The 25,272-nt window shown below is 52.9% G+C and overlaps 2 protein-coding genes across 6 annotated transcripts in view; one reads left to right on the forward strand and one right to left on the reverse strand.

The window, feature by feature from the left end:
- The window catches only part of TXNDC17 (thioredoxin domain containing 17), a 997,418-nt gene that overhangs the window by 86,339 nt on the left and 885,807 nt on the right, over positions 1-25,272 (reverse strand). The gene's annotated exons all lie outside the window — the stretch shown is intronic.
- Positions 1-25,272, forward strand: part of PITPNM3 (PITPNM family member 3) — a 103,308-nt gene that overhangs the window by 832 nt on the left and 77,204 nt on the right. Inside the window, exon 2 of the mRNA XM_050765257.1 lies at positions 18,230-18,325. Coding sequence (XP_050621214.1) covers positions 18,230-18,325 — 96 coding nt within the window. The remainder of the gene's footprint in view (positions 1-18,229; positions 18,326-25,272) is intronic.

Raw genomic sequence — 25,272 nt, forward strand, 5'->3', positions numbered from 1 at the left:
GTTCATTCATCCAGCCCGACGTTCATTCACTAGCATCTGCTCTGTGCCAGACCCTGAACTGGGCACCGGGGCTCAGGCGGACTCAGCCCCCCTGCTGCGCCCATGCTGGGGAGACCCAGGCCCGTGACTCATCGGGCACACTCTGGGCCCGATGGTGCCTTGGGAGGCGGGTGGAGGATAGCTGTGCCCACAGGGCCGGCCATACAGTAGGCGGCAGCAAGCCTGGTCTCGGCAGTGCCTCTTGTGAGGCTGGTGTGTGAGAATCTACCGTGAACTCACAACCAACCCGTGACGTTGGCAGGTGCCATGCTGTCCCCCAGGACCGGGTTCGACGGTGAAGGAATGGGTGTGAATTCACCCGTATGCACACTGGGTGTGAATACCACCAGGCTGTGTGTCAATCCACCCCCACGCACGAAAGCTGCCTGGGACCCTGGGCTGGGGACCCGTCTCTCTGTGCAGGCACTGAGTCTGTAAGATTTAGGTGCCTGAGAATGCACTCCCATTCTGTCCCCAGGGAGTCACCCCTGTCGGGGTGGGGCCGGTTGTGTGAGACACAGCCAGTATGGAACACAGCTAAACAGCCTTCTCACTCCCCTCCCTTTTCCCCTCCTGAGGGAGGCACTGTGAGATGACGCCAGGGAGGCTGAAAAAGGCTTCTTGCCTCCCTCTTCCCTCCACCATGCCTGGGTCCTCACCCACCCCGACTCCTTAAAATGGCCCGTAGCAGGGCGTGTGTTCCGTCCGCTGCCCTACTCTGTGTGTGCGTGTGTGTGTGTGTGTGTGCGCGTGCATGCACCTGGACGCCGTGAGCACAGGTCACCTGCCAGGACACTGTCTTCACAACAGCAGTGAACAGTTCTATGTACTGCTTGTTCTATGTACTAGGCAGGATGCTAAGCTCGTCACTGCACTGTGATCCTGGGAGCAAGGAATTGCGACTCTCCCCCTTTTAAAACATCTAGAAACAGATACTCAGAGAAATAGCAGTCTCAAGGTGGCTCAGAGGGTCTGAGCAGAGCCTGGACTCACAGCCAGGTCTATTGGACTTGAAGGACTCTGTCCGTCACTGCCCTGATAGGTGACCCCCTTACCAAATGGGGGTACCAGTCTCAGTCCCTCTGCCTGAGCCTATGGGTCCTTTGGTCCCTGGGCTGACAGTCTGTGGGAATTTGTTCCAGTGACAGGTGGAAAAACGGCCCTGCTCTGAGCATCGATGCCTCGTGCTGTTCTAACATTTTTTTTTGCTGCTGCAATTTCACGCTTGGCCCTTTCCCTCGAGGCAACACAGATTCACCACGTCTGTGGATCCAGTGCCTGGGCTCCTGCCCCCCACACTCAGCAGTCACCCCAAGGAGTCTGGTTACCTCTCCCTTCTCAGCTGTCCCAGGCTCCTCTGCATTTTGTAAATGCCCCTTCTCTTTTTCTTTCTTCTTCTTCTTCTTTTTTTTTTTGAGACAGAGTCTCGGTCTGTCTCCCAGGCTGGAGGGCAGTGGCTTGATCTCGGCTCACTGCAACCTCCGCCTCCCAGGCTGAAGCGATTCTCCTGCCTCAGCCTCCCGAGTAACTGGTATTACAGATACCTACCACCACGCCTGGCTAATTTTTGTGTTTTTAGTAGAGATGGGGTTTCACCATGTTGGCCAGGCTGATTTTGATCTCCTGACCTCAAATGATCTGCCCACCTTAGCCTCCCAAAGTGATGGGATTACAAGTGTGAGCCACTGTGCCCGGCCTCCCTTCTCTTCTTGAGGCTCCTAAGCCTATCGAATCGAAAACAACACATAGTAATGTGGGCATGAGAATCACATATTCCCCATTGGCAATTGGCAACATCTGTGAAGAATAGATTGGTGAGCTTCAGAACAGAGGGATCCCTTGGAGGTCAGGAACCTGTCTCTTTCTTCACAGCTGGGGAAACTGAGGCCCAAGGAGACCATGTAACAGAGAGAGGGGTGGCTGTTCAGTACCACCTGCCTCGGATGGGCAGACTGATGGGCAGGAATGATCAGGCCTTCACTCTGGGGGGTGACATGGGAACAAAGGGCAGCTAAAGGCCAGGAGTGGAGGCTGTGGCACCTGACCTGTGAGTGAGGGGTCTGCGCCGTGACCTTCGAGGTGTTCCCTCTAGAATCTGGCCAGTAGATCACCCACGGAGAGAAAAGACAGAGCTTTGGGCCCCAGGGCTGCCATGGTACCTGACTTTAGGTCATCACATGTGGTCTAGTGAATAATACCCCTGGAGTTGTGCAGTGCACAGCCTGAGCAGCAGGTCATGGCTGTGCCAGATTTGTGACATGGCTTGTGTCAGACAAGAGCTAAAGGGAGGCAGTGAAAGGACTTTCACACTGCCAGGAAAATCCAGGTACAAGAGAAATTGTTATCAGGGCCCAGAGAAGATGAGATAAATCTTGAGAAGATGAATCCAGATGGGTTCCAGTTCTCAATCTCTAGGGGAGGTTTCAGTTACACAGACAGGTATCATTTATGGTGGCCCCAGTCTAGCCAGCGACAGGGAGGTGGGGGCAGGGGTGGGGAGGATTCAGAAGCTCTGTGTAGGAAGGGATAATTTACAGTACACAGCTCCCCATGGAGCAGAGAGGCCAGTGGGTGGCTTGAGACAATGAAGGCTGGGTTTCTCTGGGAGATGGGCCCTAAAGGCTAGCAGAGTTTGGATAGAAAGGTGGCCAGGGGGCTGGGCGCGGTGGCTCACGCCTGTAATCCCAGAACTTTGGGAGGTCGAGGCGGGGGGATCACGAGGTCAAGAGATTGAGACCATCCTGGCTAACACGGTGAAACCCCGTGTCTACTAAAAACACAAAAACAAAATTAGCCGGGCATGGTGGTGGGCGCCTCTAGTCCCAGCCACTCGAGAGGCTGAGGTGAGAGAATGGTGTGAACCCAGGAGTCAGAGCTTGCAGTGAGCCGAGATTGTGCCACTGCACTCCAGCCTGGGCGACAGAGCGAGACTCCGTCTCAAAAAGAAAAGAAAAGGAAGGTGGCCAGGGGCCAGCGTGCAGGTGGGGGTAATGGCTTGAACAAAGGCTAGGAGGATGGAAGGGAGGAGGCGCATGTGTAAATGTGGAAGGACTGCTATGGGTAGGCGTGGAGGGTGGGCAGGAAGGGCCCAAGAGTAAAGAAATCTGTCTGGCTGGAGTGGAAGAGTGCAGAGGGCCAAAAGGAACTCCAAAGAGCATGAAGACAGGAGTGCCGGGGTATGACTTGGGTGTTTTGACAGATCCCTCCGGCTGGGACGTGAGGGCTCCTGGGAAGCTGGAGAGAGGCCAGCCGGGTGGAGCAGCCTTTGTTGGGAAGGGTTGGTTCTGATGCCTGCCAGCCACACTGCCCCTCCCTTCCTGTCTACCTCCTTGTGTCCCTCCCTCTGCACCCCAACAGGCTGCCCCTCTCTCCCACTGGGAGAATGCGAGTTTTGGGTGGGGGCAGGTCCTCAGGCTAGGCAGGAGCAGAGTGAGCAGCCTAGAGGGTCTTGGCACCTCTCAGGCTGGGGCAGGAATGTCTGCAGAGACAAAGCCGAGGCCACGGGACTGGGCCTCCCGGGCCGGAGGAACCAGTTTATTCTCCTCTCAGGTGTTAGCCTCTGCTCTGAGGGGTATTGCTGGCAGGCTTCCATGTGGCAAACCTAGTAATTTGAGTCAGTAAAGTAATGATCCTACAGTGTTCGGATGGGAGCGAACATTTCCATACTCATGTTCCAAGTCCTCCTTAACAATGGGTCGCTGAGGGCCCGTGAGGGGTAGGTATTTAGCCAACGTCACAGAAGAAGGTGATGGCAGAGCCTGGGTTTCCAGAGTGTGGACTTTGCTCTGCTGAGTCAGCCTCCTTTGGGGTCCTCCTGGAGTGGGGTGTGTGCTGTCACATCCTCCCAAAGCCAGACCGACCTTCTCCTGGGCCCTTTACTCTGTGGCTCCCAGGGGCAGGGACTAGTGGCTGGGAGGAAACATCAGGAAGCTTGGTTTCCACTCAGGGGAGGAAACATCTGGAAGCTTGGAAAAGGGACTAGTGCAGATTTTTTTTTTTTAAAACATTTTTTAATCCTTTTTTTTTTTTCGTAGAAACGGGGGTCTCATCATGTTGCCCAGGCTGGTCTCAAACTCTGGGCCTCAAGTAATCCTTCCTGCTTTGACTTCCCAAAATGCTGGGATTACAAGCATGAGCCATCACAACTGGACAACGCTGGAATTCTTAAATCTTTGGGGAGTTGCCAGGGGATTTGAGGCATGACTGAGAAACTCCCAGGCCTAGGGCACTGATTGCTTTACTGTGTATCTTGGGACGGGCATTGCATTCTGCAAGGAGATGGTACACTCACTTTCTCTGGTCCCCAGTGGGAAGGCTATGGTCAAACCATACGCCAGTGTCCAGACTCCAGGCTTTTCAAAAGCTTTCTTTTGCAGTCTGGTGTGTACTAGAGCTTCGATGTGCCTCATGTTCCTGAGCAAATATGCCGGCCTCTGTGAAGTCACCTGTCACACCAGCAGACCCGGCAGGTCCTACCCTGAGATGTTTGTTGCCTCTCAGTTCTGGCTGTGGTGTCCTTGTTTGAGCCAAGGATGGTGCAGCTCAAACAGAGAGGTTCCACCTCAAGCCTGTGACCCTGGGCCTGGAACCCCTTATCTCCCATATGAGGCCTCTATGACTTGACCTGTGTTTGGAAGTCCAGTGTGGCAGGACACAGAATACGAGGACATGGCTGGACAGTGTCCCTGCCCCAGCCACTTGCCTGGACCATGTCTGGGTCAGACTGGCCAGAAGCTGTGATGTTTTCTCACGTACATCTTCATATGAGACTTCACGGCTGGAGGTGGCCTGGTGATCTCTCAGTTCTACCTGTTAAGCAGGTTGGGAGACAGAGACCAGACCCTTTCGTTCAAGGGTCCTTCTCTGAGGTCTGACATCCTTTCCCCTTCAAGGACAGAGAGAGTGAACTGTCAGAGACCACGGAGGCTTTAGGGATTGGGGACTTCCTGGTAGGACCCAGCTGCCTTCCAGGAATTCTGAGATCCTAGGATCGGGAGTTTGCATGCTGGGACCGATGTGGCTCAGATCTTATAGCAGCTCTCAGCATGCTTTTCTGTCCAATGGCTCAACAGCATCTCTGAGGTAGAGCCAATTTTTTTTTTTTTTTTTTTTTTTTTTTTTTTTTTTTTTTTTTTTTTTGAGACGGAGTCTCGCTGTGTCTCCCAGGCTGGAGTGCAGTGGCGTGATCTCGGCTCACTGCAAGCTCCGCCTCCCAGGTTCACGCCATTCTCCCGCCTCAGCCTCCCAAGTAGCTGAGTCTACAGGCGCCCGCCACCATGCCCGGCTAGTTTTTTGTATTTTTAGTAGAGACGGGGTTTCACCATGTTAGCCAGGATAGTCTCGATCTCCTGACCTCGTGATCCACCCGCCTCGGCCTCCCAAAGTGCTGGGATTACAGGCTTGAGCCACCGCGCCCGGCCGGTAGAGCCAATGTTATTCTCATTTTATGAATGAGAAACTGAGGCCCAGAAGGGTTAACTGTCTAGTTCTGGAATCACACATAAAGTTAGAGGCAAAGCTGGAATTAGAGCTTGTGTCTCTTCTACTGCTGGAGTCAGTATTCGTGGGAGCTAACTTGTCTAACAAAGCAGAGCCCTGGCTCTGGCACTGGTTGACCTTGAACTGCCCTCTTTGGGCCTCAGTTTCCTTATCTGTAAAAGTGAAAGGGAAGAGTTTGGGGGTCAGGATGAGCTTCAGGCTCTTTCCAGCTCCATCCCTGCTCTCTCCTTTTTGGTGGCCTCCCTGGCTGTGGGTTTTACTGTGTCCTGAAGAGGCCTTGCCCCTTCTCAACTCTGACCTTGCATTGATCCTCCCAGACTTGAGGGTCAGTGAATCAATGGGGAGCTGAGGACGTGGACGTGGAGAACACGTGCCTCCTGGCAGGCCATCACCAGGTCTGCAGCCAGGAGCCTGGAAGGGGGTGGCCAGGGTCCCCAGGGGAAGGACTTGGTGTGGGAGGGGGGAGGAGAGAATGCATAACAAATGAGTTTGGAAATCAAATGAGATCTGAGCTCCCCGCCCACTCCCTCAAATCTCTCTCTACTCTCTCTCTTTTAAAATTCCTGTTTTCTAAAGAGAAAGAAAATGCTAAATTGCACCCCCTTTTGCAAACGGAATAGAGGCTTAGTGAGTCACTCCGGAGGTAAATGCCACCTCCAGGGTCCCACGTGTGCCTGTGGAGGCCTGCACAGCTGTGTGGCCACCAGCCCCCACCGGGTACGTGTGTGGCGAGGGTAGACAGGGGGCAGGAGCCTCTTGTGTGTCCACGACTCTGGAGTGGGAGCTGGGTCCCAGCACTGCGGCCCCACCCAGCCAACCTGCTTCCTCCAGGCTCTCCCAGGGCTGGATTTGTGAGGCTCACACATTCATGGGGCCACAGCTCAGACTGGGCCAGGCTGGAAGCCTCTGTGGTCACTGTCAGGGCTCGATTTGAGGCTAGAGATGGGGTGCAGGGTGTGGCATGTTGGGGTTCAGTCTGTGGCTGGAGTTGGCACAGTGTGAGTGAATTTGGGGCTCCATGGGGTGTAGTCTGTGTGGCCAGGGCTGCGGGGGTTTGCATCTGCCTCTGGAAAGCAGGCGTCTCAGGTTTTGTGAAGCTGCTCTCTCTAGGTGTCTTGGTGAAACTCTTCTCCAGGGCTGGTGAGCAAGACAGCTTGGAGTGAACCACCTACCAGGGGAAGGTTCCTGGGGGCGTTGGGAGCCTCGTCTCTCTCTGGGAGGGTCAGCCTGTTTGTTAGAAGACCTGGGACATGGGAGGCGAGCGAGCAGGTGTTCCTCTTCCCAGATGACCCATTCTTCTGGAAGGAGGGGAAGTAGCCGTCTGTTAGCTGGTAGCAGGGATGCCAAACAAGGGTTGAAAGCAAAAATAGAAACGCGCTGGGCTCTGTCTGGGAGGGGCGTTGAGTTCTGGTGGATCCCAGAGGCCTCTTCTGAGCTGTCTGCTGCTGACACCGTGTTTGCTTGGCTCTGGGTGTTTGCAGAGCACGTCACGTCCTGCACTCCTGCCCTCCTCGGGGAGAGACCTAGGTGTGCAGGATGTGGGACTGTGAGCTCTCGGGGCTGGCAACTGGAAGGCTTTTACTTGTTCTAGAGTCTGTGTTTCAGAGATTCTGAGTGTCTGTGGCCGCACCTCACTCGTGCACCACTGACCTTTTCTGATTGTTCTGGGTCGGTCCAGATGACCACCCTCCACAGAACTCCTTTTGGCCCCGATGTCACCCCTGTGGGTTCCTTCTCTTCCCCTTGCTCCTACTTCCTGCCCCCCATGAGGCTAGTCCCAGCCGAGCAACTCTGGAATCATCCCTTGTGGTAAAAAGAGCTATTTTCAGCTTTCCCATTACTGCCCAGTTCGAGTGTGTGTGTGTGTTTATCCCTCGCAGCCTCTGTGTTTCCTTCTTGCATAGTATAATCTGGAGCAGCGATGAGAGCTCCGCCTCTGGGGCTCTGGCTGGCAATTCCTGGCACTGTGCTTTGGCACCAAATGGAGGGGCCTGGGGGCAGAGGCAACCTTGGGCTCCATCTTTGCTCAGTTGCAGTTCAGGAGTGGCAGGTGGTATGAGTCGAATCACCTGCAGGGGGTCACGTTGGCTCTTGCTGGCATGGGTTGGGAGCTGCTACCTTCCTACTGTTTGCTCCAGGCTAATGGCAACCTCTGATGTGCTTCTCAAAAAGCTGGCCGTTTCATTGAGGTGGTGGTCTTTGAAAGAGACCCCAGACGGGCGCGGTGGCTCACGCCTGTAATCCCAGCACTTTGGGAGGCCGAGGCGGGCACATCTCCTGAGGTCAGGAGTTTGAGACCAATCTGACCAACATGGAGAAACCCTGTCTCTACTAAAAATACAAAATTAGCCGAGCGTGGTGGCGGGCACCTGTAATCCCAGCTACTCAGGAGGCTGAGGCAGGAGAATTGCTTGAACCCGGGAGGCGGAGGTTGTGGTGAGCCAAGATCACGCCATTGCACTCCTGGGCAACAAGAGTGAAACTCAGTTAAAAAGAAAAAAAAAAAAACAAAGAGACCCCAGCATCCTTTGAGGAGTCTGATTCCAACCTGGCCTCCCGTTGCCTGGGTAGGTGCCTGGACCTTGAGTCCCTGTTCTCAGCTCTCTGCAAGGGGGTCCTGGGTTGAGCAGAAGGAATGCTTCCCGCTGTCCTGTCTTTCGGGCTGCCTTCCTGGGGAGCCTGCAGGTGGCAGAGCCTGTCGTGGCACAGTGGCAGGTGCTATGGGGAACTCGTTTTAGAGGGAGGAGAGAGCCTCCTCCTTATGGAACAAGAGTCTGGCGGGACATAGGGGGGACAGCTGGGCCTTGGGAGAATTGTTCCAAATAATTCAGAACTGTTGGGAGCCTAATTGGCAGAGCAAATGAAAGTACAATAGATAGCCAAAGCTATTAATCACTAATTATCTCCTAAATAAGGTAATTAATGGGTATTTAAGTGGCATATTTATGACATACCAGCAGGTCTTCAAAAAGCACATTTTCCCCAGAGCAACTGGTTTGGCCAACTGTGCCCTGCTTGGAGACCCCCCTTACCCCTAGAAACAGGCGGCGTGACAGGAGGCACATCAGTTTTCTTCTCTGAGCTTCAGTTTTCTCATCTGTCCACAAGAATCCTGAGTCCTTTCTTACTGACCTCCCTGGGCTATCATGATGACAACAGGCAGCGGAGGCTGTGGAAATCCCAGGCAACCGTTTGCAATGCCGTACAGAATTATTCTTTTTTTTTTTTTTTTTTTTTGAGACGGAGTCTTGCTCTGTCACCCAGGCTGGAGTGCAATGGCGCGATCTCAGCTCACTGCAACCTCCACCTCCCTGGTTCAAGCAATTCTCCCTGACTCAGCCTCCCGAGTAGCTAGGATCACAGGCATGCGCCACCATGCCTGGCTAATTTTGGTATTTTTTAGTAGAGACGGGGTTTCGCCCTGTTGGCCAGGTTGGTCTCCAACTCCTGACTTCAGGTGATCCACCTGCCTCCGCCTCCCAAAGTGCTGGGATTACAGGCGTGAGCCGCCGTGGCCGCCCTGTACGGACTTTAGAGTGAACATATCTTTCACGTTATTTGATACAAGTCCGTGATTGTGCTGGGGGCCGTTCTGTGGCCAGGGTCAGGGCTTGGTCTGTGGCTAGTAGTGTTGTTGGTCTGTGACTGAGTCAAGCTGGGTCTGTGGTCAGGTTCGTGGTGTGGTTTGAGACAGGAGTTGTGGCACGGCCTGTGGCCATGGTCATAACTCAGTCTATGGCCGAACCGAAAGTCGAGGCTGTGGTTGAGGTTGAGGTTTGGGCCACGGCTAGTCTCAGACCTGAGCTGCCCTCAGGACAATTCTACAACCTGAAGTCAGCCTCAGTCTTTAAGCGCGTTCCTGGTGGATGGCTGGACCCGCCAGGTTGCCCTGGAAGCTGGATTTCTTCCTGGCTCCTCCAGGATGTTGGCTCCAGATGCCGCGTACTCGGGCGGATAGGCCCTTCCAGGGCTCCTGGCGTGTCCCCTGAAACAGACGAGCACATGAGCTCATCAGTGGCACATATAGCAGTTTGGGAGATAGTTAGGACATGTTTCTATAGCAACCAACCCCCAACCAGCACTGGTTTCCTTCAATAATGCCTTTTTCTGGAAGCAGCTTCTCCTGGCCTCTCATCTCTCCCTGGACAGCCCTACTTCAAGGCTGAGGATGGGCTGGCTGGCCCTGGACTGGTCTGGTCTCCAAATTCACCCTGATCCAGAGAGGAAGCCTGAGGACATTCCCTCAGGGATGCTCCCCTGAGAGGGGGCCTTGCTAAGATCTCCCCTGTGCCGGGCCACACTGAGCTTGACCAGAGCCTTCCCCGTGCCCAGCCCTGACCTGGCGGAGGATAGGAGCTAGAGAGGATTCCTACCAGGTGTCTGCCCAGGGGAAAACCACAGCCCAGTGAAGCAGGCAGGCCTGGACCCAGTCTGTAAATAGGGACTCTGAGGGACACAGATGCTGGACATGAAGGACACACAAGGAGACAGGCGCCCGGGCTGGCCTCAGGAGCCAAGAAGGACTTTCAGCTGATGCTTCAAGCATCAATAGGAATTGGGGGTGGGATGGGGAGATAGAAGACATTTCAGGCTTCAGGACCTGCAGGAGGAAAGGCCTGGGGACGAAGAGGAGCATGGCGTGAAGGCCCTCCTGGTGGCAATGTGCTGCTGAAGCCCAGGATGCTGGAAGGAGAGGCTGGGAGGGAGAGCAAGTCCTGGCCAGCAGTAGTTCAAGTTTAGGGGGCAGACAAGGCAAGCCCCAGGGAGCTGCGATGGGAGGGAGGAGAGAGGGACTGGCCCCATGAGTGTGGGCAGGGGCAAGCATTTCCAGCCTTTGGGGAGTGGAGAGGCTCCCATTCCAGGGGCCTGAGAAGAAGGAGAGGGGCCTGTCCTTGGAAGCTACCGCGGATGAAAGAACCAAAGAAAAGCTCTTGGAGAATCACGATTTATTATTTTATTTAACACACCCTTTTCTAGCACTGATGGAGTCTCAGGCACTCTGCTGAACCTTTTAAAGTGTTTGTTCATGTAATCCTCACTGCGACACTATGTAAGCATGATTATCCTCCCCATTTTACAGAGCAGGAGACTGAGGCACAGAAGGTTTCCTGTCATTTAGTAAGATCACTAATCGGTAAGTGGCAGAACTGGGGTGGGAAGCAGTCAGGTGGCAGCGGGACGGTGGTTCCCTCGAGGGAGGAGGAGGTAGACGGGAGGTGGGGCTTGACAGTCACCTGCCTGTCCGAGGGAGCCTCGGCCAGGCTGTAGGAAGCACTGCACTCCACGTTCTGTGTTTGGACCTCAGGGACCCCAGGGCAGAGCTGAGAGCACTGAAGTGTGATTCTAAGTGCGTGTGTGTGTGTGTGTGTGTGTGTGTCTGTGTGTCTGTGTGTGTCTGTGTGTGTGTGTCTCTGTGTGTGTGTGTGCGTGTGTCTGTGTGTGTCTGTGTGTGTCTGTGTGTGTGCCTGTGTGCGTGTGTGTATGTGCCTGTGTGCGTGTGTGTCTGTGTGTGTATCTGTGTGTGTGTGTGTCCGTGTGTGTGTCTGTGTGTGTGTCTGTGTGTGCACGCGCGTGTGTGTGCCTGTGTGCGTGTGTGTCTGTGTGTGTATCTGTGTGTGTGTGTCCGTGTGTGTGTCCGTGTGTGTGTCTGTGTGCGCACGTGCGTGTGTGTGTCTGTGTGTGTGTGTGTGTCTGTGTGCATGTGTGTATGTGTCTGTGTGCGTGTGTGTCTGTGTATCTGTGTGTGTGTGTGTCCGTGTGTGTGTGTGTCTGTGTGTGTGTGTGTGTGTGTGTGAGAGAGAGAGACCATTCAAATGAGCCTCAGCCCTGCCATCAGGCACTGCTCTCACTCTTGGCTCCTCTCCTTTTCTGTTTTTTATTTTATTTTTATTTTTTTGAAACAGAGGCTCACTCTGCGCCCCAGGCTGGAGGGCAGTGGCATGATGATGGCTCAATGCAGCCTCCACCTCCTGGGCTCAAGTGATCCTCCCACGTCAGCCTCCTGAGTACCTGGGACTATAGGCACATGCCACCCTGCCAGGCTTATTTTTTTTATTTTGATTTTTTTGTACAGATGGGGTCTCACTTTGTTGACCTGACTGGTCTCAAACTCCTGGGCTCAAGCAATCCTCTCTTGCCTTGGCCTCCCAAAGTGCTGGGATTACAAGTGTGTGGCACCATGCCTGGCTCCCTCTCCTCTTCTGAGGCACAGATTGCTTAAGTCCATCCAGCATTGGCAGGCTGCAGCTTCTGATATAGCCATAGGCAGGGCTGGGCCTGGAAGCTGTGGCCACAGGCCAATAGGTACAGGTGCCCGCCCAGTGCTGTGCACCCACCAGGGCCTCGCTCAGGGGCACCTGTTCCTCCCTGGAGGTCTGGAAATTGCACATGTTATCTGAATGTCCCTGGAGTCACAACTGCCAGCAGACACCCATGTGCCCTCCTTTTCCCTGATGCTCCTTACCCTTGAGGAGAAAGTTCTAGATCCAGCTTTACCTGGAAAGGGCTCAGTTGTTTTGGCCTATGTCTCTCCCTTCCTCCCACCTGCCCCAGCCTGGCCAACCCTGCCAACCCCTTCCCTGGAGGCTCGTCTTGTCTTCCCCTCCCCCAGAAACCCTCTGGGCACCCTAGCCGGTCCCTGCTTCTGGGAGGTGCAGTTCCCACTTGCCACGGGACAGACACTGCGGGTGTGGAATTTCGCACGGGCCAGGCCGCCTGCTCCTCTGTTCCTCCCGTGCTCTGTGCAGGGAGCAGTATAGGTCTGTGCCCCCAGGGCTGGCACTTCTGAGGGCAGGGACTGTTCCAGTTCAGCTCTGTCCCCTACTCCTTCCTCCTGGGCACCATCTGGCCCAAGGTCTGGCCCAGGAAGCATCGGCCAATACCTTTGTTCTGCATCTTACGGTCAGGGCGTTCCTCACTGTGAACCGTCTTCCCCTCAGACAGAGTTCCTGAGTACGGGGGTGGCATCTTCTTTCACCTGAGGACGCTGCCTCTGGGCTGAGGCTGCCTTGGGGTCCCTGATATAGAGGAGAACACATAGGAGATGCCTGTCCATGTGTCTGCCTGTATGTCTGTCTGTCTGCCTATTCCTACGTCCCTGTGTGGGAAAGATGGTCAGGAGGAGCTGTCGACCTGAGCGGGGTCTTTGGCTGCACCCATGCTAGGGAGATCCAGACCCATGACAAGCTCCCGGAGACCACTCTGGACCTGAGTTGGGGGGTATCGGGGCCAGGAGAGGGAGTGGGGATGGCTTCCGGCAGCCCCTCCCACTGAGCGGCCCAGCTGGGAGCTGTGCTGGCATTGCTGGGGTGAAGGGTCATTTGTTTCTCTCTAAATTGCTAGAGGAAGGGTTGGGATATTCCCCTTCTCTTTAATCCTGACTTCACATTTTAAATAAATGTGGGGCTGGGTGCAGTGGCTCAGACCTGTAACCCCAGCACTTTGGGAGACCGAGGTGAGCAGATCGCTTGAGCTCGGGAGTCCAAGACCAGCCTGGGCAACGTGGCAAGACCCTGTCTCAATTAAAAAACAAAAAGTGGCCGGGCGCGCTGGCTCAAGCCTGTAATCCCAGCACTGTGGGAGGCCGAGACGGGCGGATCACGAGGTCAGGAGATCGAGACCATCCTGGCTAACACGGTGAAACCCTGTCTCTACTAAAAAATACAAAAAATTAGCTGGGCGAGGTGGCGGGCGCCTGTAGTCCCAGCTACTCCGGAGGCTGAGGCAGGAGAATGGCGTGAGCCCGGGAGGCGGAGCTTGCAGTGAGCCGAGATCGCGCCCCTGCACTCCAGCCGGGGCGACAAAGCGAGACTCCGTCTCAAAAAAAAAAAAAAGTAAAAATAAATCAATGTGGTCGTGAAGGTGGATGGAAGGAGGGTCTTCAGGAGGAGGTGGGCTGGGCCTTGGAGGACACAGATAGAGCTCTGAGGCCTTGGGGAGGGCCCCTGGCGGCTGCCTGGAAGCCCCTCAGGTGGACTTACTTTGCCTCAATCCTTGGTCCCGTAGCTGATAAGGCCACCGTTTCCAAGTGCCAGGCAGTGGACTGGACGCTGTAGGGGCTGATGTCATTTAAATCTCCTAACAGTGGGGTGAGGATTATGATGCTCGTTTTCCAGATGAGAAAAGCGAGGCTCAGTGAAGTTAACTTGCTTCAGGTCCTAGATTAGCAGGTGGTAACACTGCACCAGATTTGTGTCGTTCCAAAGCCCGTGTTCTAACCTCTACTAAATTTTCACCCGTGGCTGGAGCTGGTGTACTTTGTGTGTGAGGGAGAGAGGGAGAGAATTCTGGGACTGGGCATGCATGCATGATTCTTAGGAACAGTATTAGGAAGCGGGGTGGCAGGTAGGTAGGCTCACACTCTCCGAGGAATGCAGGCAGACACACACACAACAGCCACGCAGACACAGGGACAGATGCTCGTGTAACACTAGACACCTCTACGTAGGAATGTCGACATCCATTTAGATTTTCCCACAGACACAAGGATACCCAGATATTGATTTGTAGAGCTGATGTGCAGATGGTTCTAGAACTGGGACAGCTGAGCCCCCCAGGACTGGGGCCCCCATGAGGAGCCAGGGGCAGGCCTCTGGCCTCTTGCCCAGCTGGCCAGCAGCAGGTAGAAGGGTTGCTATTTCCAAGAGAGCAGGCAATGGAGAGAGGAGGAGACTGAGGTCCCCCACCCTGAGCTTTACTGCAGAGGAAATGCCTTCCTGAAACATCCCTGAGGCTCCGTTTCCTTAGCCGTAAGGTGGGGATTCATTATATCTACTTTGCTAGGCTTGGTTAGGATGACTTTAGCTAATGTCTGAAAAGCAGCTAGCAGACTGCCTGGCACGCTGTACTCACCAAGCAAATCATTTTTATTCATTTACTTGTTTGTCAAACACTTCCTGGCCCTCTTCTGTGTGGGAGCTTTGTGCTGGACCCAGAAAATGCAGAGAAGCGTAGGGCAAGGACCCGCCTCAAGGACGCTGCTTCTGAGCCTTTCCCTGTTCTGGGGTCATCAAGCCCATCTGCTCTGACTCTCAGGAACCTGCATGGCCTCCAGCACATCTGACTTGTGTTCCTCTCCCCCAGGAGGCTTTGTGACAGTCTTTGGCATCTGTATTCCCTTCCTCTTGAAGTTTGCAGGTGATAGAGATTGGGCAGTGGGAGGAGCCTTAAAACTCACCGGTTCCAAGCTTCCGTCCATGACAGGTCCTACCCTACCTGGTCAGGCTCCATTTCCCCTATTCCCGTCCCCCTTCAATCATTGGCCCCAGCCACGTGGATTTCTTTCTGCCCCTTGGACACACCAAGCTCATGTAGGAATTTCTTTACCCTTGCAGTTCTTTCATCCAAGAAGGCTCTTATCCATGGATTCTGCACGGTCCATCCCACACATGTGTGTGCATGAGCAGATGTGCATACACACAGACACACAGACACACACAGACATACACATGCTTAGCATGTCTGGGTTTTCTCATTATTCAGGCCTCTGCTTGCCTGACACCTTTCCACAAAGGTCTTTCCCTCTAACCCCTCCTGAGACACGCCCATTGCTCTTCTCCTTGTTGGAAATATGACCTTTGTTGTTTGCCAAAAAATCTGCATGCTGGAGGAAGAGATGCAGGGAACAGTTCCCATGTTCCATCTTAACATATCTGTTTTTACAGGTTCTTTTTATACAAGTGTGTATAACTGAGGTTCCCCACACCCCATCACCTTTCCAGGAGTTTGTGGGGCAGCCCCTGCTGGTGGGGGAAGATTTGTATCCAGTATACATTTAAAAACCAAGGCGAGGCGGGGCACAGTGGCTCACACCTGTAATCCCAGCACTTTGGGACGCCAAGGTGGGTGGATCACGTGAGGTCAGGAGTTCGAGACCAGCCTGACCAACATGGTGAAACCCTGTCTCTACTAAAAATACAAAAATTAGCCAGGCATGGTGGCAGGCACCTGTAATCCCAGCTACTTGGGAGGCTGAGGCAGAAGAATCTCTTGAACCTGGGAAGTGGAGGGTGCAGTGAGCCGAGATCGCACCATTGCATTCCAGCCTGGGCGAAAAGAGCAAAACTCTGTTTCAAAAACAAAATAAAACAAAACACCAAGGCAGGTATGCGTTTTGAAAGCAAGTAGAATAATAGTAAACAAGATAAAATATGCATTTGAAAAGAAATCTAAATGTATATTTTAACCACAAAAGAGAGTCACAATAATAAATGGGAGACATTGCGTTAGTTCAGCATTTATAACTACAATAGGTGACAAAGTTCTTTTGATGTCCGAGGCTGAGTTTCCCCACCATTTTCTCTGCGTGGATGTAGAGATCCACACGCTCAAGCCTGTCTATTCTTTAGGCTGTAATTACCACATAAGAGACACTTGAGGAAGGAGGACGTAGTGTAGGAAGGGAGAGGTTTTAGGTTGAAATTATCTGGGTTGTTTATTTGACCCAGGCTGGCTTTTCCTTCCCCGCCTGCAGAATGTAAACTTTGTGAGCGTCCAATCCTGTCCTTTCATTCCCCACAGTGTTCCCGTACCCAACACAGTGTCTGTGGAATGAGAGGCCCCCTTTGATGCCCACCAGCCCCTTCCTTTTCTGCTCACCTGTAGCTGGGAGAACTTGCTCCCTCAAATGGAGCTAACTGGTCTCCCTGTAGCTTTTCCCTCTGCCCCAGACCTCCCCCTGGACCCCTGCACATGTCATCAGAGAGAATGCCTCTGTCTGTTCTCAGATGGATCCAAATCGTGCATGTTTAAGGCCACGGCATAGAGGAGCCTCTCACTGGGCTCTTGCTGTTCAAACTCAGGAACGAAATGGATCCAGATAAATCCTCAATGGACTCCGTTGCTACTTAAACTCTTGCTTCTTACTATCTAAAACTCAGGAGCTGAACAGATGAGGATAATAGGACTTTCCTGACTATCCAAATTCTTTCTTCTTAGGAACGGAAAAGATTTGGATAGCAAGGGAGGTTTGTATATTAATATAGCATGTTCACATAGTATGCAAATATAGTAGATATGATAGATTTTATACCTTTAGTATCTGTTGATTGAGAAAATATACTGTTAATATAATTCAGGAATAATTTTAAGTGATTGTAGTTTTTGAATCACGGAAATTTTTACATACATTTGCTTTATACCTAAGTATTTTGTGTGTGCTATTTTAAATGGCATTATCATTTTCAAATTTCAGTTCATTTCTTGTATCTAGGAATGCAATTGACTTTTGCATGTTGATCTTGTATCCTACAATCCTGCTATACTCAGTTGTTGGTTCTGATGGTTTTTATTAACATAGATTTTGTAGGCTTTTTGTTTTCTGCATAGACAACAATCATGTCATCTGCGAATAAAGACAATTTTATTTCTTCCTTTCCAATCTATATCCCTTTCATATCTTTTTTCTTGTCTTATTGCAATAGCTAGAATGTCCTCCACATGCATTTGGAAAATAGTCCCGTATCCATGTTAGGAACACACAGTTGTGGTACATCTGGACTCTCAGACCCTCTTGCAGTAAATCCAGGGCCCGAGGGTGGGACTTCGGCTCACACTGGTGGAGGCAGAGGATCAGAAGCTTAGGGAATCAGCCTTGTACCTAGAGGTGACCACTGAGTTGGTGCTCACTATAACCTCTGTCCTTTTGATGTCTCAGAATGTGCTTCTCACTGGGCTCCAAGCCATGAAGCACAAACTGGGTGTGTGTTTGGAAGTTTGTGGTGGGCCAGGCAGGAATGACAGGCAGGAGGGCTGTGTCCCTGGACGGCCTGGGCTGGCCCTCTCCCTTCAGGAACAGTTTATGCTCTGGAGTCTGGACTCAGGGCAAGGAGCAGTGCCAGCATCCTGCAGGGTAGGGGGTGTGGTGAACTGGGACTGTAGCAGGTATCTCTAAGGACTGCACCATCAAGCTCACCTGGCAGTGGCTGGGGAGGATGTCTACCCCCTGCTTGTTTATTGACAGCTACTGCTGGCTGGGTGGACTCCTCCAATATCAGTCAGAGTAGAAGAGTTTCAAAGGATAGTCTCTGCCAGGATTTTCATTGTACAGATGGAAAAACTGAGGCAGGTGCATTGCTGATACAAGAACGCAGGTCTCTGAGGGACAGGATGTGTGTGCCTGGTAGCCAGGGCCAGTGAAATGTGAGCAGAAGTGTGTGATTTCTGGGCAGAAGCATTTAAGACTGGTGAGATTTTCTGAGCCCTTCTCCCCTGCTTGGATAGAACCTGATGTCTCCTTTTGGGCTGGTGACATTACAAAGTGGTGGCACTTTTGAGTGACCATGATGAGCAGAGCTCCCTTCCAGCCTGTGTGTGAGTGAGAAATGAACCACTGCTGTTTAAACGTCTGAGCTCATTTGTTAATACAGCAGAGCTTCCCCTGTGCTGACTGAGACACTGCTTGGCAAAGTCACCTTGGCAAAGGCTCTTAACTACCACCAGCCTCGGTGTTAGGACTTGCAAAATGGGCACACTCATTCCTGCTCTGCTGTGCTTACTCAGAGAAGCTTTTGAGCTTCAATGACAGCACAGGAGAGGGAGGTCTCTATGAGGTCTGAGGCCTCGGAGGGAGAGGGCACAGATGTGCAGGATGCTAACTGGCCTTTAGTCCGGTTGGGGTGGGGGGTCCTGGGTCACCTCCCTCGTACTGGGGCACCATCTCAGGCTTGGTTAACAGATGTGTTTCCTTTAACAGGTGGCCCTCCCCCGGGCGGCGGTGCCCCCTGGCACCTTCGAAATGTCCTCAGCGACTCCGTGGAGAGCTCAGATGATGAATTCTTTGATGCCAGAGGTGAGTGAACCCCAATCTCACATCACTGGCTGGGTGACCTTCCTAGAAGCCTCAAGAAGAGGATCCCGTTTGGGGGTTCGCATCCCTCCCCACTCAGACGTGGTATCTGCAGCTCCACACTCCATACTTACCCATCCTGTGCGTGTGCCGAGAGCAGGGGCTCAGCCTTCGCCTGTTCGCTGTTTGAAATATTTGCTGAACCTCTACCATGTGCCGGGAACTCTGCTAGGTGCCAGGGATCCTGTGGCAATCAGTTGCCATGTTGCTGCTCTCATCAAACTTATAGCCTCGCAGGAGAGGCAGACATCCAAGAACAGGACAGGAAAATACAATGACGAACGGGGAGCATCGCCACTAAGTAGAAGTGCCACCGCTAAGTAGAAGTGCCAGCTGTTGTAAGAGAGAACAGTCAGGCCAGGCGTGGTGGCTCACGCCTGTAATCACAGTGCTTTGGGAGGCCAAGGCAGGTGGATCACCTGAGGTCAGGAGTTCAAGACCAGCCTGGCCAACATGTGTGTTCCCTTAACAGGTGGCCCTGTGAAACCCCAACTCTACTAAACATATTTTAAAAATTAGCTGGGTGTAGTGGTGGGCACCTGTAGTCCCAGCTACTTGGGAGACTGAGGCAGGACAATTGCTTGAACCCAGGAGACGGAGGTTGCAGTGAGCCGACACCGTGCTACTGAACTCCAGCCTGGGTGACAGAGTGAGACTCTGTTTCAAAAAAAAAAAAAAAGAGAAAAGAGACGTCAGAGGGGCACCTAATTTAACATGGTGAGAAGGTTGTTAACACTCTCTCTGCAGAGCTAAGGAGGAAGACATTGACAAGGTGAAGAGAGGAAGAAAGAACCTTCCAGACAAAGGGCACAGCAGGTGTGATGGCCCTGAAGTAGGAGAGACAGGAACATTCCAGGAACTGGAGGAAGGCCGAGTGTCTAGGAGGTGGCAGGCAGTGGGGAGGGGTCTGAGAGGAGATGCTGCATGCACCTGTGAGCCGGTGCAACTTAAGATCAGCCTCGGCCGGGGGGCGGGGGCTCACGCCTGTAATCCTAACACTTTGAGAGGCCGAGGTGGGTGGATCACTTGAAGTCAGGAGTTCAAAACCAGCCTGGCCAACATGGTGAAACCCCATCTGTACTAAAAATACAAAGCATTAGCCAGCTGTGGTGGTGGGTGCCTGTAATCCCAGCTACTGGGGAGGCTGAGGCAGGAGAATCGCTTGAACCCAGGAGGCAGGGGTTGCAGTGAGCTGAGATGGTGCCACTGTACTCCAGTCTAGGGGACAGAGCAAGACTCTGTCTCAGACAAAAAAAAAATGAGCCTCATATATGCAGGGAGGGTCAGAGTTTTTGAAAGACTGTTGCCAGTGTTCAGGTGAGAGACAAGGAAGGTGGGGAAATGACCTCTGCATCTCATCATGGCCAATCCACGACATAGCAAGGGGCATTGTTGACACTGGGATTGAACAAAAGGGGCATCCGATGGGGTGGGCATTTCAGGCAGAGATCAGCCTGAGCGAAGGCTCAGAGGCGTGAGCACCCAGGCAGGTGCACGGGCACGGGAAGGTGGAGTCGGTCTGGAATTGAGCAGAGAAGGCAAACGGGGTCTTGGAAGAGAAACAGACTACATGCTGGGAAGACATCTATACCAAGAGCAGGCACTTGGGATGTGGTCTTAGCCGTGCCGTCAACTAGTTCTGTGACCTTGGCAGGTCTTTCATCTTCTCTGGGCCTCAGTTTCCCTATCAGCTCTGTGCCTCCAACAATGGAGAAGACTCAGTTTGGGTGATTTTTAGGAAGCGTGACTGGGAGGTGGGGAGCTGTTCTGACTTGAGCCCCCCCGATTCTTGGCTCTGGGCGGGGAACCCCTTCCCTGATGCCAGCCCTAAACCAGCCCATTTGGGGCCTGTCTCCCATGGGCGTCTGATTAGAGTGGCTGCCGGGGCTGAATTTCTCCATAGCAACTAACCCACAGTGAGACAACAACGGCTTCAATATTTTGATGCTTGGAAGACTTTCATTTAAAACATTTCTGCAGTTCATCAGGGCTCTGCGTTCCCAGCTGACGACAGAGGCATCTGTGGGTGGCGCGAGGGTCAGCTCCATCCCTTCGGGCCCTGCTCACCTGCCGTCCGTCCGTGAGAGCAGCTGCAGTGCTTCTCACGCTGACGGCTGTCTCCCTGACCCCTCAGTTGTCTCCGTCCTCTCCCTCCCATCTCACGGCTCATTCTGCTGTGACATTGGCCCCACTTCTCACTCCTCCCGTGTTGGTGGCCCTGTGTTTTCTTTCTCATCATCCCCCTTTTTTTTTTTTTTTTTTTTGAGATGGAGTCTTTCTTTGTAGCCCAGGCGGGAGTGCAATGGAGCGATCTTGGCTCACTACAACCTCCGCCTCCCGGGTTCCAGCCTGCCTCAGCCTCCCAAGTAGCTGGATTACAGGCGTGTGCCACCACGTCCAGCTAATTTTTTTTTTTTTGTATTTTCAGTAGAGACGGGGTTTCACTATGTTGGCCAGGCTGGTCTCAAACTCCTGACCTCAAGTGATCTGCCCGCCTCAGCCTCCCAAAGTGCTGGGATTACAGGCATGTGCCACCACGCCTGGCTAATTTTTTTTTTTTTAGTAGAGATTGGGTTTCACCATGTTGGCCAGGCTGGTCTCAAATTCCTGACCTCAAGTGATCTGCCTGCCTTGGCCTCCCAAAGTGCTGGGATTACAGGTGTGAGCCACTGCGCCCGGCCACTTCCTTCTTTTCTTCTCCCTTTCTTTCAGGATATCAGACTCTCCCCTGTCTTTCCCATCTTCTGCCTCTCCACACACCCTACAGGACCTCATGTATCTCTGCAGCCTCCCTCCCATCTGCCCTCTTCCAGAGTATCTGCATTCCTAAGCCACAGGATCCGCCCCACAGGCTGCTGGGATCCTCTTTAGTTCTGATTTGCCGACTCCTGACCTCCTTTCCATTCTTCCCTGGACCAACGCCTTTGTGTGTTTCCTTGGCACAAGGCAGTGAGAGGTGAAGCCATCCTTTCTCTCTCTCCCAGGGGTCTGGTCCAGCACAGCCCAGCTCAGCCAGTGCTCTGTGTCTGGGGCCAGGTCATGGGCTTCTGAGCATCCCTTGAGGGGCTGCTTCCCTGCCCTCTGCTCTCCAGCCCAGGCTGCACCCTGACCCTGACCCTGGGTGTGGTCTCTGTCTTCCACGTGAGCAGGGCCTGGCACCCTGTGGCCTCAACATTTCCAACTCTCTAGTTGTGGTGAGGCCAACACCATTAAACCCAGCCCGACTCAGTCATCCTGCACCAAAGCCTTCCAAGCTCGCTGGGTTCCCTCCATGAGTCCTTCAGATGACTCCTTGGCTGCCATGGATGTCTAGTCCAGTGGTTCCTGCATGCGTGGAGGTCTTCACAGGTGACCTTCTCCGTGTCTCCCTGCAGAGACCAGCCGGGCAGTGGGTGTCAGAGTCTCATTGCTGCCTGGGCAGCCTTCTGTCCCTGAGAGCTCCTGCATTTGTACTCCCTCCTCTGCCTGTAACCCCCGTCATGATCCCCCACCCCAGCCCACCTCACCTGATACAAAAATGACCAGCGGAATGAGAAACCCAATGGCATCTACACTGGAAGAAACTGCATTGCCAGGTACCAGCACTGACCGGGCCTGGGAACATTGTATCTCCCTCCTCAGTGCACTAATGGGGAAACTGAGGCCACAGCACAGAAGGGACCCCCCCCTCAGATCACACATCAATGTGGGAGTGCAGGGGCTGGAACCAGGGGTTTAGTGTCCAGGTCAGCCCTTTCCCTTTGACGTGTTACGGATATTGGGACCATCCTACTTCCCTTGTGGCCATCAGCCCAACCCATTGGCCCAGCACTGGGGTTCACTGGGAGAGGTCCTTGGAGCTCATGGTCCGGGAGCAGAGGGGAGTTCTGGGTTCTGGGGGTCTCTGGTTGTGTACGGAAGGCGTGGGAGGGATTAGGGAACAGTCAGGCAGGAGTGTTGCGCTCTCTGGGTCCATAACAACTCCTCGGCAGGGTGCCAGCTCCTCTGGCTAAGGTGGCAGGTCTGGGGCTCAGGAGTAATTAGGTGCTGCAGGGTGGGCTATGGCGTCCAGGCTCCCAGATTCAAAAGAAGTGTCACTCCCTCTGCTGCCAAGACAGGATATCTGGGGGACCATGGCCCAGCGGTGCCGAGGTTGGAAGATGTAGAGTAAGGGAAAACCCAGAGCGGCCCGACCCATTACAAGCCAGAGCTGGGAGGCTCCTCAAGGTTTCTGAATCCAACACCTCTGACTCACTTTACAAGCTGGGAAATGGAGACTGGGGAACCTTGTTCAGGGCCACACAAGGAGGCAGAGCGGGAGCTAGAATTCAGCCTCATTCATTCACTCTTTCAACAGTATTCATGGCGCGTCTGTCCATCAAGTGCCAGGTGCTCTTTTGGGTGTGGGGGATACAGGAGCGACCTAGTCCTGCCCCAGCCAGTGGAGCTTATAGCCCAGTGGCGGTGGTAGGTGACAAATAGAAAGACAATACACAAGCAAATACATTCTATTAAGAATTACCATAGGCTGGGCACAATGGCTCACGCCTGTAATCCCAGCACTTTGGGAGGCCAAGGCAGGTGGATCACGAGTTCAGGAGTTCGAGACCAGCCTGGCCAACATGGTGAAAGACCCCCTCTACTAAAGATACAAAAAAGTAGCTGGGCGTGGTGGCACACACCTATAATCCCAGTTACTCGGGAGACTGAGGCAGGAGAATCGCTTGAACCCAGGAGGCAGAGGTTGCAGTGAGCCGAGATCATGACATTGCACTCCAGCCTGGGTGACAGGGCAAGACTCCATCTGGAAAAAAAAAAAGAATTACCATAAATAAAATAACACAAAGGAATAAATGCTGCACCATATCACATATATACATGGCAAGTAAGCACGTGAAAAGATGCTCCATGTCATTCATCATTAGGGAATTATGTCATTATTGTAAATCAAAATCAAAACTGCAATGAGATACCACTACCTACTTATTAGAATGACTGATTAAAATAACTTACAAGGGGCCGGCTCATGCCTGTAATCCCAGAACTTTGGGAGGCTGAGGCAGGAGGATCACCTGAGGTCAGGAGTTCGAGACCAGCCCGATCAACATGGAGAAACCCTGTCTCTACTGAAAATACAAAATGAACTGGGCATGGTGGAGCATGCCTGTAATCCCAGCTACTCGGGAGGCTGAGGCAGGAGAATCACTTGAACCTGGGAGGCAGAGGTTGTGATGAGCTGAGATCGTGCCATTGTACTCCAGCCTGGGCAACAAGAGCGAAACTCCATCTCAAAATAATAATAATAATAACTTACCAAGATGCGGAGGCACTGGGACTTTCAAACCTGGCTGGCGGGAATGTACGATGATACAATCATTTGGGAAAATCTATTGCAGCTGCTTAAGAAGCGAATCATACTTCACTACCATGTGACCCAACCCTTCTGCTCCTTGGCATTTCCCCAAGAAAAAGAAAGCATTTTTCCACCTGAGGACTTGCTCATGAATGTTCCCAGCAGCTTGATGGATTATAGCCCCACACTGAAAATGCCCAAATGGGCATCAGTGAGCGAACAAACTGTGGTACAGTTGAGAAGGAATGGACCATGGATATATGCAACAATATGGATAAATCTCAGAATAATCATGCCAAGTGAAAGAAGTCAGACTGAAGCAGAGTACATCCTGTATGGTTCCATTTATACACCAGTCTAGGACATGAAAACCAATCTGTGGTGCCAGGAGCAGATCAGTGGTCGCCTGGGGATGGGGAGTTGGGGGAGGAGGGATAAACAGGGGCAGGAGAGAACTTCTAGAGGGGATGGGTCCTTGTTCACTAGCTTGGTTGGGGTGACGGTTTGACAGGTATGTACATAGGTCAAAACTTACCCAGCCTTGTGCTTTAAAGGTGTGTAGTTGATGGAATGTCAATTATGCCTCAGTAATGCTGTTTAAAAAAATGGAGACTGTCCCCACCATATAACATAAAAGGACGTGATAGAGTGGGTGGCTGCTGGAGGCTCCCTGGGGTGTGGCCCTGAGATGAGAGCTGAATAATGAGAAATGCACCACCTGTGAGTCTCGGGGGAGGAGTATTCTGGACAGTGGGAACAGCCAGTGCAAAGTGATGGGAGGAATGAGCATGGCATCTTTTTTTTTTGAGACGGAGTTTCATTCTTGTCGCCCAGGTTGGACTGCAGTGGCTCAGTCTCGGCTCACTGCAATCTCCACCTCTCAGGTTCAAGCAATTCTCCCGCCTCAGCCTCCCAAGTAGCTGGGATTACAGGCATGTACCACCAGGCTCGGCTAATTTTTTTTTTTTTTTAAATATTTTTAGTAGAGATGGGGTTTCACCGTGCTGGCCAGGCTGGTCTTGAACTCCTGACCTCAGGTGATCTGCCCGCCTCAGCCTCCCAGCGTGCTGGGATGACAGGCATGAGCCACTGCGCTCAAGCTTGGTGTCTTTGAGCAACAGCAGGAAGGCTGGTGTGGCCGGAGTGAGCCAGGGCGGCACTGGCTCAGTGTTCACTGTGGGTTCACAGCCCCAGCAAGGAGAGAGAGGGCGGACTAGACCCAGTAACCCGTAGTGTGGAAGGCAGTGGGTGTCCTGTGGACATGCTTTCCTGGCCAGGCTCAGGGTTGGCCCTGGGTACCTCTGTCCCATTCCCAGAGAAAGCCAGAGATGCAGAACTCAAAATCTGTAGTGCAGGATGGATCCTCAAAATGGAACCATGCCTGGACTTTGACTGAGCTCCTTATTGTGAGGGATGAAGATTGCTGGGTGACAGGTAGTCCGGCCAGAAGCCGTGGGTAAGAAAAGCTTCGTGGACCAAGGAGGATGGGTTGACCTGTTAGAGCAGCTCAGGTTTCCCAGGGTTCCTGGCTATGAAACGCTAAGTTCTAGAGAGAAAA

The sequence above is a fragment of the Macaca thibetana genome, chromosome 16 (assembly GCF_024542745.1).
Source record: "Macaca thibetana thibetana isolate TM-01 chromosome 16, ASM2454274v1, whole genome shotgun sequence".
Lineage (NCBI taxonomy): Eukaryota > Metazoa > Chordata > Mammalia > Primates > Cercopithecidae > Macaca > Macaca thibetana.